The sequence below is a fragment of the Bos grunniens genome, chromosome 16 (genome assembly GCF_055505025.1).
Source record: "Bos grunniens cultivar Pamir isolate PY7600 chromosome 16, Bosgru_T2T1.0, whole genome shotgun sequence".
Taxonomy (NCBI): Eukaryota; Metazoa; Chordata; class Mammalia; order Artiodactyla; family Bovidae; genus Bos; species Bos grunniens.
Genome location: NC_141180.1, coordinates 92,957 through 106,120, shown reverse-complemented (window position 1 = coordinate 106,120; position 13,164 = coordinate 92,957). Strand labels below are relative to the sequence as shown.

General features: G+C 39.3%; 1 protein-coding gene across 1 annotated transcript; it reads right to left on the bottom strand.

Annotated features, from left to right (window-relative positions):
- Window positions 1-3,766: 3,766 nt before the first annotated feature.
- LOC147355966 (patched domain-containing protein 3-like) lies at window positions 3,767-8,900 on the bottom strand. The gene has a single exon (XM_086342951.1). It carries the CDS (start codon window positions 6,515-6,517, stop codon window positions 5,039-5,041), a length of 1,479 nt encoding a protein of 492 aa, XP_086199077.1. The 5' UTR covers window positions 6,518-8,900; the 3' UTR covers window positions 3,767-5,038.
- Between the last annotated feature and the right edge of the window lie 4,264 nt (window positions 8,901-13,164).

The following is a 13,164-nucleotide window of genomic DNA, read 5'->3' as shown; positions in this document are numbered from 1 at the left end:
GGAGGGAATTGAGACTTGAGCGGAGTGGGGTTCCTGAGAACGCGGAATATAAACAGGAGGGAATTGAGACTTGAGCGGAGTGGGGTTCCTGAAAACGCGGAATATAAACAGGAGGGAATTGAGACTTGAGCGGAGTGGGGTTCCTGAAAACGCGGAATATAAACAGGAGGGAATTGAGACTTTAGCGGAGTGGGGTTCCTGAAAACGCGGAATATAAACAGGAGGGAATTGAGACTTGAGCGGAGTGGGGTTCCTGAAAACGCGGAATATAAACAGGAGGGAATTGAGACTTTAGCGGAGTGGGGTTCCTGAGAACGCGGAATATAAACAGGAGGGAATTGAGACTTGAGCGGAGTGGGGTTCCTGAGAACGCGGAATATAAACAGGAGGGAATTGAGACTTGAGCGGAGTGGGGTTCCTGAGAACGCGGAATATAAACAGGAGGGAATTGAGACTTGAGCGGAGTGGGGTCCTGAGAACGCGGAATATAAACAGGAGGGAATTGAGACTTTAGCAGAGTGGGGTTCCTGAAAACGCGGAATATAAACAGGAGGGAATTGAGACTTGAGCGGAGTGGGGTCCTGAGAACGCGGAATATAAACAGGAGGGAATTGAGACTTTAGCAGAGTGGGGTCCTGAGAACGCGGAATATAAACAGGAGGGAATTGAGACTTTAGCAGAGTGGGGTTCCTGAAAACGCGGAATATAAACAGGAGGGAATTGAGACTTTAGCAGAGTGGGGTTCCTGAAAACGCGGAATATAAACAGGAGGGAATTGAGACTTTAGCGGAGTGGGGTTCCTGAAAACGCGGAATATAAACAGGAGGGAATTGAGACTTGAGCGGAGTGGGGTTCCTGAGAACGCGGAATATAAACAGGAGGGAATTGAGACTTGAGCGGAGTGGATTCCTGAAAACGCGGAATATAAACAGGAGGGAATTGAGACTTGAGCGGAGTGGGGCTCCTGAAAACGCGGAATATAAACAGGAGGGAATTGAGACTTGAGCGGAGTGGGGTTCCTGAGAACGCGGAATATAAACAGGAGGGAATTGAGACTTGAGCGGAGTGGGGTTCCTGAAAACGCGGAATATAAACAGGAGGGAATTGAGACTTGAGCGGAGTGGGGTTCCTGAAAACGCGGAATATAAACAGGAGGGAATTGAGACTTGAGCGGAGTGGGGTTCCTGAAAACGCGGAATATAAACAGGAGGGAATTGAGACTTTAGCGGAGTGGGGTTCCTGAAAACGCGGAATATAAACAGGAGGGAATTGAGACTTTAGCAGAGTGGGGTTCCTGAAAACGCGGAATATAAACAGGAAGCAATTGAATTTGTCACTGCGAAAGTGAGCAGCAAAATGACAAAATCAAGTAAGAGGAGCGCAGTGTACCTGACTGAGCCTTCACAGCTGTGGTTTGTGATTTCATAACTCGTGAGAACAAGTTTTGAATGAGCTTCCATTTGGGGGTAAATTTACATTCTGTAACAAATAGAATGAAATGGAAAAGCCCTATTATTTTGTGACATCTCTGTTTTGTTTGGCAAAGTATTCAAGATAATTAGAAATGGAGACAATACTGTTGAGTTTTGTGTTATAAAATATTTGTCTAAGAATAAGTCTTAATGAAATAAAAATGATATGATGAAAATATTTGGACTAAAATATTTAAACATTTCCATACATAAAAGCATAATTATGTGCCTTCACTGAGAATTTTCCTGAGCTTACCAGGAATCTCAACATATGTAGAAAGAGTTAATTTTTTTCAACAAAATATGGGCTACAGAGAAGAGTTTTTTGAAAGTGTCAATAATTTTCAATTTATTAATGATAAAATGCAATCTTGGGGAATATTATCATTTTATGACAACTGAAAATAATGAGAACATATTTATAATTAAAGTCACTGAAGGAAAGGGGAGAGACAATGTGGCAGAAAAACATTTGAAGAAATAAAAGCTAAAGTATTTCCAAATATGATGGAAAATATCAGGCCACAGGTCCTAAGTGCTTAAAGATATCTAAGAAGATTGAATAGAAAAACACACACACACACATATAATCTCATCATAGTCAAATTGCTGAAAAGAAGTAGTAAAAAATATTAAATTAATATAGAAGGGAAAAAGGCATATTCCATAGAGAAGATCAATGTGAAAGTGAAGACTGAATTCAACAGCATTGCATCAAGAAGACAATGCAGTGACATTTTTAAAGTGTTGAAAGAAAAAAAGTCTTCTCAACTTAGAAATCTATATCTGTTTAAACTATTCTCCAAAAATGAAGAGAAAATAAAGGTATTGTTTAATTCATGGTCAAAGAAGAAATCACAAGGGAAATAGGAGCTTATTTTGGAATGAATGATAATGAACATCTCTCATAAAAAATTTTTTTGTGGATACAGTTAAAATAGTAGCTAGAAGGAAATTTATAGCCAATTGGAAAAATGGCAAATTCCATACAAAACAAACACACCAAAATTGACCCAGGAAGAAAAAAACATTTTAATGGCCTTCTATTAAAGAAAGTGAATCTGAAATAAAAGCCCTTCTCAGAAAAAATCCACACCCAAAGACTTCACTAGTGAATTCTACCAAACATTTGATAAGAAATGAAAAAATGATGTCAACCATACAGCATATATTTCAGAAAACAGAAGAGGAAGAATATTTATTGGCTTGTTTCCTGAGGGCAGTATAACCCTGATACCACAGCCTGAGAAAGGCATTACAAAAAAAGGAATTGTAGACCAATATGCCTCATGAACACAGGGACAGATATCACTGACAAAATATTAACAAAAACGGCAATATATGAAGATAATAACATGCCATGACCAAATGTGAAGTATTCTAGGAATGCAAGGTTAGTATAAAATGATTCCATATAAGTTGATTTAAAAAAATCATTCAGTTTAAGTTGTCACATTCCACAGACTAAAATAGAAAAACAGACATGATAATTTCAGTTGACAGACAGAAATTTGACAAAATTTAACACCCATTCACGTTAAAACATGCCAGAAAACTAGAAGTAGAAAGGGGCTTCCACAATCTGACAGAAGATGGCGATGAAAAGCTTCCAGGCCATCATCATATTTGATGAAATACTGATTCCATTCCGTACAAAGCTGACAGCAGGCAATGGGGCCACTATGCTGTCCTATATTTTCCCGGGCGTTTTAAGCCTGTGCAGTAAGGTAAGTAAGAGATAAAGTTACGTAGGGAGAAATAAAATGGTCTTTATGTGATCTTGACATAACTGCATAGATTAAAAACTACTAAAAAAACTATAAAAATCTACATGAATAAGTGAACCTAAAAAGATTACACATAATAAGGTAGGTATACTGAAACCGATTGTATTCTCATGTACTAGTGAAAAAAAATGAAAAAGGGGTTCAAAGTATTTACAGTGCTAAAAAATGATTATGTTTAGAAAGTAAATCCATGTGTATTTATAACACACTTCTGAAAACCATGAAATAAGATAATAGGTAAGAGACAAACCATGTTCACAGATTGGAGGATTTCATATTGCTAATATATCTGTTTTCCCCAAATTGATCTGTAGACTCACCACGACCCTATTATGATCCCAGAAACCTTTTTTTTTTTTTTTTTTTGGATATAAGGACAAGTGAGTCTAAAATTAGTATCTAAATGCAAAGAACCTATAACAGCCAAAATAATTTGGAAAAGAGGGAAAATGCTGGACAACTTACCTAACCCAATTTCCATAATTAATATAAAGCTTCAGTAATCGATACAGTGTGGTATCCACTTTATTACAGAAAAACAGATAATAGAGCCACGCATAAATTGTCACTTGGGTCTCTGACAGAGGTGCCAAGTTAGTCCCTCTGGTAAAAGGACAGTCTTTTCACTGAAGATGCTGGGACAACTGGATAGCTATAATGGGAAGAAACAGAGCCTCTACCCAACTCCTCACAAACACAGGTCTGTGATTCATCTGTAATATGATACAAAATGTAAGTATAAAACTATTAGCTTTGAGAAGAAAATACAGATGATTTTTTGCAATCTTGGATTAGGCAAAAATTTCTCAGAAAACACTAACCATAAAAAAAGAGATAAATTTGATTCCAAAACTTTAAAAACTTCCGTTCATCAAAATACACCATTAAGAAAATGCATAGAAAAACCCCAGACTAGGAGAATAAATAATAGCCAGTTACACTTTTACACAATAATGCATATGAGAAGTACAATGAAAATAATATTTCATTTTCGAGTATAATACATAAAATATTTGAATTCCATGCATAAATTACTAATGATGAAATAAAAGGACAAATAATTGGAAAGTTATGCTTGATTGTATAGACCATAATACAGATGAAAACACTTAATTTAGTAAAAATATTTTAATGTGAGACATTAATTATTCTCAGGATATTTTAAATAACATTTTAAAACAGTATTTACAAGCCAAGGAAACATGCCTTTGTTTTTAGTTTATTGACTATTCTTAATAGTGCATTTTCATCAGACTGGATTGGGCCAATCAGGAATTCTATAATTGGTCTTTGATTTGTTAGTGGCTATTCAAAGGCTATGGTTTTTCCAGTAGTCATGTATGGATATGAGAGTTGGACTGTGAAGAAAGCTGAGCACCGAAGAATTGATGCTTTTGAACTGTGGTGTTGGAGAAGACTCTTGAGAGTCCCTTGGACTGCAAGGACATCCAACAAGTCCATTCTAAAGGAGATCAGCCCTGGGTGTTCTTTGGAAGGAATGATGCTAAAGCGGAAATGCCAGTACTTTGGCCACCTCATGGGAAGAGTTGACTCATTGGAAAAGACTCTGATCCTGGGAGGGATTGGGGGCAGGAGGAGAAGGGGATGACAGAGGATGAGATGGCTGGATGGCATCACTGACTCAATGCACGTGAGTTTGAGTGAACTCCGGGAGTTGGTGATGGACAGGGAGGCCTGGCGTGCTGTGATTCATGGGGTCGCAAAGAGTCGGACACGACTGAGGACTGAACCGACCGATTGACCGATTCAAAGTAACTTTCAAAAAAAGGTTAAGAATACTGGGATAAAAATTAGACCATGAGCAGCTCCAAATACCATCACAAGAAACATAATCTTGAAAAATGTCCTGAAGATGTATGCTTTAGCTGCAGACAGGACACACACCCCTATTATTGTTGAAATTGCACTCTGTAACACGGGGTAGCCCAGCAGATACAGGGCCTCGATGGCTTTTCGGTTTACTGAGGGCTCTGAACTGGAAACAAAGGCATAGGAAATGTGAGCAGAAAAGTCAAAAGAAAATCCTATGCAAATGACAAGATTAATCATGGATATGGAGTCAAGGTTGACATTCCAGAAGGCCATAAAACCCGTGACGCCCACAATCACAGAAGCAATAGCAAAAGTTACCCACAGAGAACACAGAGGATGAGGAATTAATAATAAGGAAACAATGAACATAGCTGCAGAGGCAACAATCACATTTCGCACAGTGTTCTCTACTATTGCAGAAAACTGATCAAAATATATGAAAGCCGAGTTGTACACCATCAGGGGAACCTCACACTTCTCAGCCGTGTCTCGGAACTGGAGCAACATCAGCTTCCTACTGGTTGAAGAAGAAATACCCATGGTTTGAACGAAGGCCCGGGAACAAATTATTTCCTGTGATGATGTTATATTAATATCATATGCAAAAAGTGGAAATTCCATTAAAAAAGTGGGAATATTGCTTAGAAATGCTGTCTTATCATTTATATGTTGACGGAGGTTTTCCATATATTTTACATATTCTCGTAACCAAAACTCTGTAAGGTTTTCATATACATACTCATTGTTTTCAAAATCTGCCAGACATTTTTCCAGTTTTTGCCTAGCATCTTTATCCCAGTAGTCATGAACCTCAGTAATGATTACCATAACCCTGGGACCGTAAGTATAAAAATGTTCTTCTTCTACATTAAAATATGGTGTGATGTAGGAGTCATCACTTGCCAAATTTCGGAGGTCTGAACCTTCCTGCACTTGGAAACGCCCATATAAACTAGTTATGATGTACGACACATATGGGAACACTACACAAATCTTGGCCTTGGTGCTTGTGAGAAAAGGACCAAAAGAGTCTCTGAAGAACAGATTCACTGGGTGGATGTCGGCTTCATACTCGTCTTGGAGAGAGCTCCCTGGGAGGCAGCAGGACTTTTTCAATGAAGAACATTCTTGGTTGGGCGTTTCTGGCTTCTTCAGCCAGCGCAGACAGACTCCTTCTCTTTTCCCATCCAGGGCCATACATGCCCCAAAACAGGTGATGCTGTAAAAATAACAGAAGAGCAGGGCTGTTCCTGTGTAGATGCAGAAGTATTGTACGGACCTGAAAGAGGTCATAATGCCTGTATAGAAGGCCAGGACGTTGGTCACGGTGGTGACCGTAATGGACACTGCCACTTTTGAGTAGACATCGGACATCCGCTTGCTTATGCTACCCGTGAGGCTGGTCTTCTGCCAGGCAGAAATCATGATAAACCCCAACACCTGTTAGAGAAAGAAACAGAGTCTTTGTACTTTTTAACATCCATTAAAAATTAACCAGATCAACTCAAACCGTTTTCTTTGCCCCTCTCTCAAGGTCTCACTGATCTTGCGGAGTCTGTGTTTGGATACTGCTTTCTCTGATGCCTTCTATGGTTGCTTCTGAATCCACAACACAACTGTTCACTCCTTGCTCTGTAATAACTCTGCGCTCTGTACACATAGCACAGTACACTCTACTCCTAGTCCTCATTCAGGGTGTTTCAATGAAGAGTCAGGAAACCTGGCTGACTGGGTATTATTAACCATGCATCTCGGATTCCACCAGAACATTTGAGAGACCATTTTCTCTTATAAACCATTTTACTCTAAGGCACTAATACTGAGTTAGCATTCTGTTGTTTAAAATATGAGCTGGATTTATTCTGCAGTTAGCACCTAGCTATCAATGTGGTATGTACACACACACACACACAGATGTACACACACATGTCGTTTTCTGTTAGTCTGGTTCTGACACCCAGATGCTGTCATTCAAGCTTCACTTGCCCAGGTTAAGGCATTATGTCAGTAAAATGCAGGTACTCTTGAGATCAGAAACATGTACCAAAGTGAACCTTAAGAATCCTTTACATAATAAGTGAATACTAAAGTAACCAGTCTCTTCCACAGTGATGTTTCCTGACTGATTTGGAATAAAGAGGCCAGGAGAACATTTGAGGACTCTGAAGTCATCACTGAAGGTTAGGAGAGGAGGACTACAGAGAAGAAAGGGGATTACCAAGGACAGCCTAAGCACGTTGCAGATAAACTTCACTTCCCTCAAGCTTCCTACGCTTTCACTCCTAAACACCTGTCTCTGTGTGTATTGATACAAAATCAATACTTGGAACTGAATGCTGATTGATTTTAATGTCAACCTTGGAAGATCCTCTCCATGGATGACACAGGAATGTACTGGGAATTGCACTTGGCCTCTAATTGGGCTGCTCGGTGCGTGTGATCTGGCAGAAGGCCTGCGGTGGCACAGGCTTGTGTGGTCTGTCACATCTGCATCCTGACATGCCCCCTGCAGCCAGCTGTCTGGATTTCACTTGCATTCAGCTGGATGAAAGGCAAGAATCTGAAGTACTAAGGACTACAAATAAACTCATTGATATGGAACAGGTATTTAAAAACGGGTTTTATTATTTATGGAACTTGGTTCAGAAACTGTCCTCACACATTTCTTGAGCTACTGAAATCACAGCCCCCCCCCTACACATGCACCCCTACACTCACGTCTATGTATATACAGATAATATGAAGACGTTGATATGAAATCAGTTGTCTACACGTCAGTTGCTTATGGCTGTGCGAACACTGAGTGTATAAGCGTGAGTGTGTGCTAGGAAGACACACATCCAGTGCACAGTTCCTCTCCTATCTCCCCAAGGAAACCAATTATTAATTCTTCCAAGTTGCTTACCACCCAAAATAGAAACATATTTGCCTTCTTATACTTATTGTAAAATAAATCCTGAAAGTACAGGCAAATACAAAGAAAACCTTTAAACAACTGTAATTCTACCTGTCAAGGATAATCCTTGCTAATGTTTTAAGTATTATCTATCCAGAATTTGCTCTATACAAATATATATGCATATTTGTATATCACTCTGTTTTAAACATCTTGTTTCATAACCAGCATTTTTCATTTAACACTTTATATCTACCTCTTTTGAAAGACTGAATAGGATTCCAAAACTTTAATGTGATCTGAGCAGACCAATCCCATGTTGATATAGGATTAACTTGTTTTTGTTTTTTCCTATTCTAAATCACACTAAAATGAACATGCTCATTTATTTTGTGAAAATCCGTCCAATAACTAGGACAAATTCCCAGAAGTGGAGTTGGCAGGTCAAAGGTATTCCATTTAAAATTTTTAAGTCTTTTGATTTGTTGCAAAGTTATATCTTAAAAGTGAACCAATTTACAAATCTCCCTCAGCAGAATATGAGAGAGTTGACTTGCATACAACCTTCTCCAAACCTTCAATCTTTTTATAATATTCATTAATCTAATAAGAAGACAAATTATCTCACTTTTGGTTTAACTTGCATCCCTTGATGCCATTACACAAGGTCAAATATTTCTTTCTTATATTTTCAATGATTATTATTTTGGATTCTCTGTGTGTGTGTGTGTGTGTGAAATGCCTGTTCATGTTCCTGGTCTGTGTTTTTCCATTTGGGGTACCAGATTTTTCCAACTCTAAAGGCATATAATTCCATTTGATTTTCTTTTTCTCCTGATTCCTCATTTTGGGTCTGTAGTCACCTACATATAACTATTCCGCCTGATCTAACACAGTGCCCGTCCTTTGCCCACCCCACACCCCCATGTGCAGCGTGCAGCCTTGTGCTTCCTTTTACTCACCGAGGATAAGAAATGGTGAATTCGCGACTATGAGCACAAAGGGCACCCCGACATACAGCATCAGGCCAAAGCCACTCACCACAGCCAGGGCGGTAGAGATGACTCCAAAGACTGCGACCCACATTTTGTTCTGCACATAGTCACACCTGTAAATTTGGAGGGAAAAGTCATGGAACTTGTGGTGGTAGCTTCCATACTGAAATTCCAGCCATTCCTAACATTCTTGACTCGGACACCTCTTCAGAGCCCTCTTGGGCAATAATCCCCATACCTGTCTGCTAGAGAACTTTAATTTCCAGGCACTAGCCCAGACCAACTGAACAAAAACAAGGGTGGTGAGGGGTGGGGGGTGGGGTGGGGCAGAAAAGTTGGGAATCTGTACTTTTACCAAACTATACTGGTTGATTCTTATGCAGTGAGCCAAGCATGAATCCACCGACTGGCCTTTCAGAACCACAAAAAGATACTAAAACATTGCAAAAGGCTAATTCCACTCTGATCTCCAAAGGAGCGTGAATAGAAGCAAGCAGTATGAAAGTGCCCACGTCGAGGTAGCTTCTCACCCACTTATGACTCCCATCAGCCATAAACACAATCCCAAATACCTCCTGTATGTCAAAGCTGGTTTAATATATATTGTGGCTAACAACAAGAATGAAAGCCTCCTTCTAAAAGTTTTTCATGGTTCTCTGCTAAAGAAGTGTGCTCTAGAAAAGAGGCCGTGTGTGTGTGTGTGCTCAGTCAATTCAGTTGTGTCTGACTGCTTGTAGACACAACCATGAACTGTAGCCCACTAGGCTCCTCTGTCCATGGGAGTCTCCAGGCAGGAACAGTGGGGTAGGTTGCCATGCCTTCCCTCTAGGGAAGCACCCACCCAGGGATCAAACCCGCATCTCCTGTGTCTCCTGCACTGCAGGCAGATTCTTTACCACTGAGCCACCAGGGAAGCCCAAGAAAAGTGGCTGCTGCTGCTGAGTCATGTCAGTCATGTCCGACTCTGTGCGACCCCATAAACGGCAGCCCACGAGGCTCCTCCATCCATGGGATTCTCCAGGCAAGAGTATTGGAGTGGGTTGCTATCGCCTTCTCCGAGAAAAGTGGCTACTAATTGCAACCAAAAAAAAAGTAATATATACTTCATTTTGAATAACACAACTTATGTCTATTTCTTGGTTGGACCAACAAAAATGGGAATATTTATACAGCATTTGAGAAAGACTGGATTTGATACTTTAACTCCCCAACAACCGCAACTTTACATTTTAAAGTATTGACGACAATCTCTAGGTTTCTGTTTTACTTCATTGCCAACCGCGTCAAAACAATGACTGACGGCTGCCTCTAGAAACTTGAGGAGGAAAGAGAAACAGTCTGGTTTGAAGACTAGGAAAGTCAACCTCGGAAATGGAGCTGCTGATTCCCCAAAGCAAGACTATAACTAAAGACCTTATTCATGCAAGGCCACATTAAAATAACCAAACTTTCTTATTAAAACAACTATGTGTTGCCTGTATTTCAGTTTTTCTCAAACTGCTGGTGCTATCTGTTAAACTCGGGGCCCCAAATCAACATAGATACACGCACCGAAACAAAAGTATTTTGTTTTGATTACAAAACAAAATTTGATTACAACCAATACTGTCTTGTGGGCTTCCCTAGAGCTCAGATGGTAAAGAATCTGCCTGCAATGCAGGAGATCTGGGTTCAATCCCTGGGTCAGGAAGATCTCCTGGAGAAGAAAATGGCAATCCACTTCAGTATTCTTGCCTGGAGAATCCCATGGACGGAGAGGCCTGCTGGGTACCGACCCTGGGGTCACAAAGAGTCAGACACGATTAAGTGACTAACACATACACACAATACTTTCTTAAAGCAACAATACTGGTTTATAGGAGTTTAAGATAAAAGTAACACAAATTAACCTTGAAATCAGAAAGATTAACAGGATAAAAGCTGCATATGACATGCTTAGCCCTATTCCCTCTTTCAGGTTTCTGGACTGTTGGTATAAATTTCTCAGAGGATGGAGGGAGTGAAGTGTATTATTGGCTAGAGTGATTTGACTTCGACTAGTCGCTGTGCTGGCTCTCTAAGTGATCCTTATTTTAATGTTCAGTAGGCAATAGAAGGAAAGATGTGAATGCAGAACACCGGTGAACACACTCGCAGCTTTTCTAGTCCCCAAGGACGACTTTGGTTAAGCAATTTATCAGAATGACTTAGCAGAGTCTCAGAACTTTAGATTCCTGCAGTCCTGGAACACAGCTCTGCAGATTCTGATCTACAGTTTGTAGGGAAGTTGCAGAATCCATGTGTCTAAAAATTTCTTCATGTGATTCCAGTGCTCACGCTGACTTGGGAATCACTGGCAGCAAAATGACCAATCAAAACAGCCCACTAACTACACATTAAAGAAGGCCCTAACCCTAACCCTAACCCTAACCCTAAAGAATGCATGGAACAGGAGTTCCCTGGTGGTCCAGTGGTTAGGACTCCTCAGCACTTTCATTGCTAGGGCCTGGGTTTGGCCAAAAAAAAAAAAAAAAAAAGGTATAAATGGATGAAATGAAGGATAATAGCTCTAACATATACAGAATATTAAATACCCAAACAATAGAAGTAAGTCCTTCCTTGTCAGAAATTATTTTAAATTTAAACAGATTAAACTTTCCAATCAAAAAGCAGATATTGTCAGGATGGATAAAACAGCATGATTCAACTATATGCTATTTATAAGAGATTCACTTTAGATCCAAAGACATAAATAGATTGATAAGAGGACTGAAATAGATTCTCCATATGAATAGGAACCAAGAGACTAGGAGTGCCTATACTGATAACAGACAAAATAGACTATTTCAGAAACTGTTAAAAGTTTTGTGACAGAAGGAATTATATATTTATAAAAGGGCCAATTAATCAAGAAGATATAACTATAAACATAAATGGACCTCATAACAGGGACCCAATATATATGAAGCAAATATTAACAGTATTATAGAGATAAATACATAGCTCTACAGTAATAGTTGGAAAGTTCAATACCTCCTTTTCAGTAATGGATAAACCATCTAGGCTGATAATCTATAAGGAAAATGAAAACATACAAAATACCATAAAACTTATGAGATGTAGTGACACCAGTGCCCAGAGGCAAATTTATACTGCAGTAAAAAAAAGAGAAAAGATCTCAAACCACTTTGTGGATTTAGACACCTTGTGGAACCAGAAAGAGAAGAGAAGACCTAACACAAAGCTAACATAAGGAATAAAATAAGAACAGTGATAACTATAATTGAGAATAGAAAAACAATGGAGAAAACCAACAAAGCCAAAAGTTGGTTATAAAAAAAAAACAAAAAACCAACAAAATTAAAAGACATTTATTTAGAGTGATAAAGGGGAAAAAATACAAATAACTAAATGAGACATAAAAATGGGGACATCACTACTGAATTTACAGAAATAGAAAGGATTTAAGGCATTACTATAAGCAACCTATGCCAAAAAACTGGATAACCTAGATAAAATACACAAATTCCTAGAAATACACAAAGACCTAAACTGACTCAAGATGAAACTCTCGACAGAACATGTAAAAGGACTGATCCATGGTCAAAAACCTCCCCTCACCTCCAAAATAAAATCCAGGCTTGATGGCTTCAACAGTGAATTTTATCAAATATGTAAAGAAGAATTAACACCAATCCTTTTCAAACCCTTCCAAAAAAACTGAAAGGAAGGGAACACTTCCTAACTCTTTTGATGAGGCCATTATTACACTGATATCAATGTCAGACAGATACCACAAGGAAGCTACAAATGATACCTCTTATTAATATAGATACAAAAATCTTCAATAAAATTCTAGCAAACACAATTCAGTAAGCATATTAAAAGAAGCATACACCATGACCACATGGGATCTACCCGGGAATGGAAGAGCGGCTCAGCGCGAGAGCGTCAGTGTGACACAGCACACTAACAGAACAGAGGGTAAAGGCCACGCGAATCTCTCAAAAGCGGCTCAGCGTGAGAGCGTCAGTGTGACACAGCACACTAACAGAACAGAGGGTAAAGGCCACGCGAATCTCTCAAAAGGCACAGAAAAGGCACTTGACAAAACCCAGTGTCTTTTCATGATAAAAACTCTCAGAAACAAGGAACGGAAGGAAAGTTCCGCAAAATTATGAAGGCAGTTATGAAAACTGCAC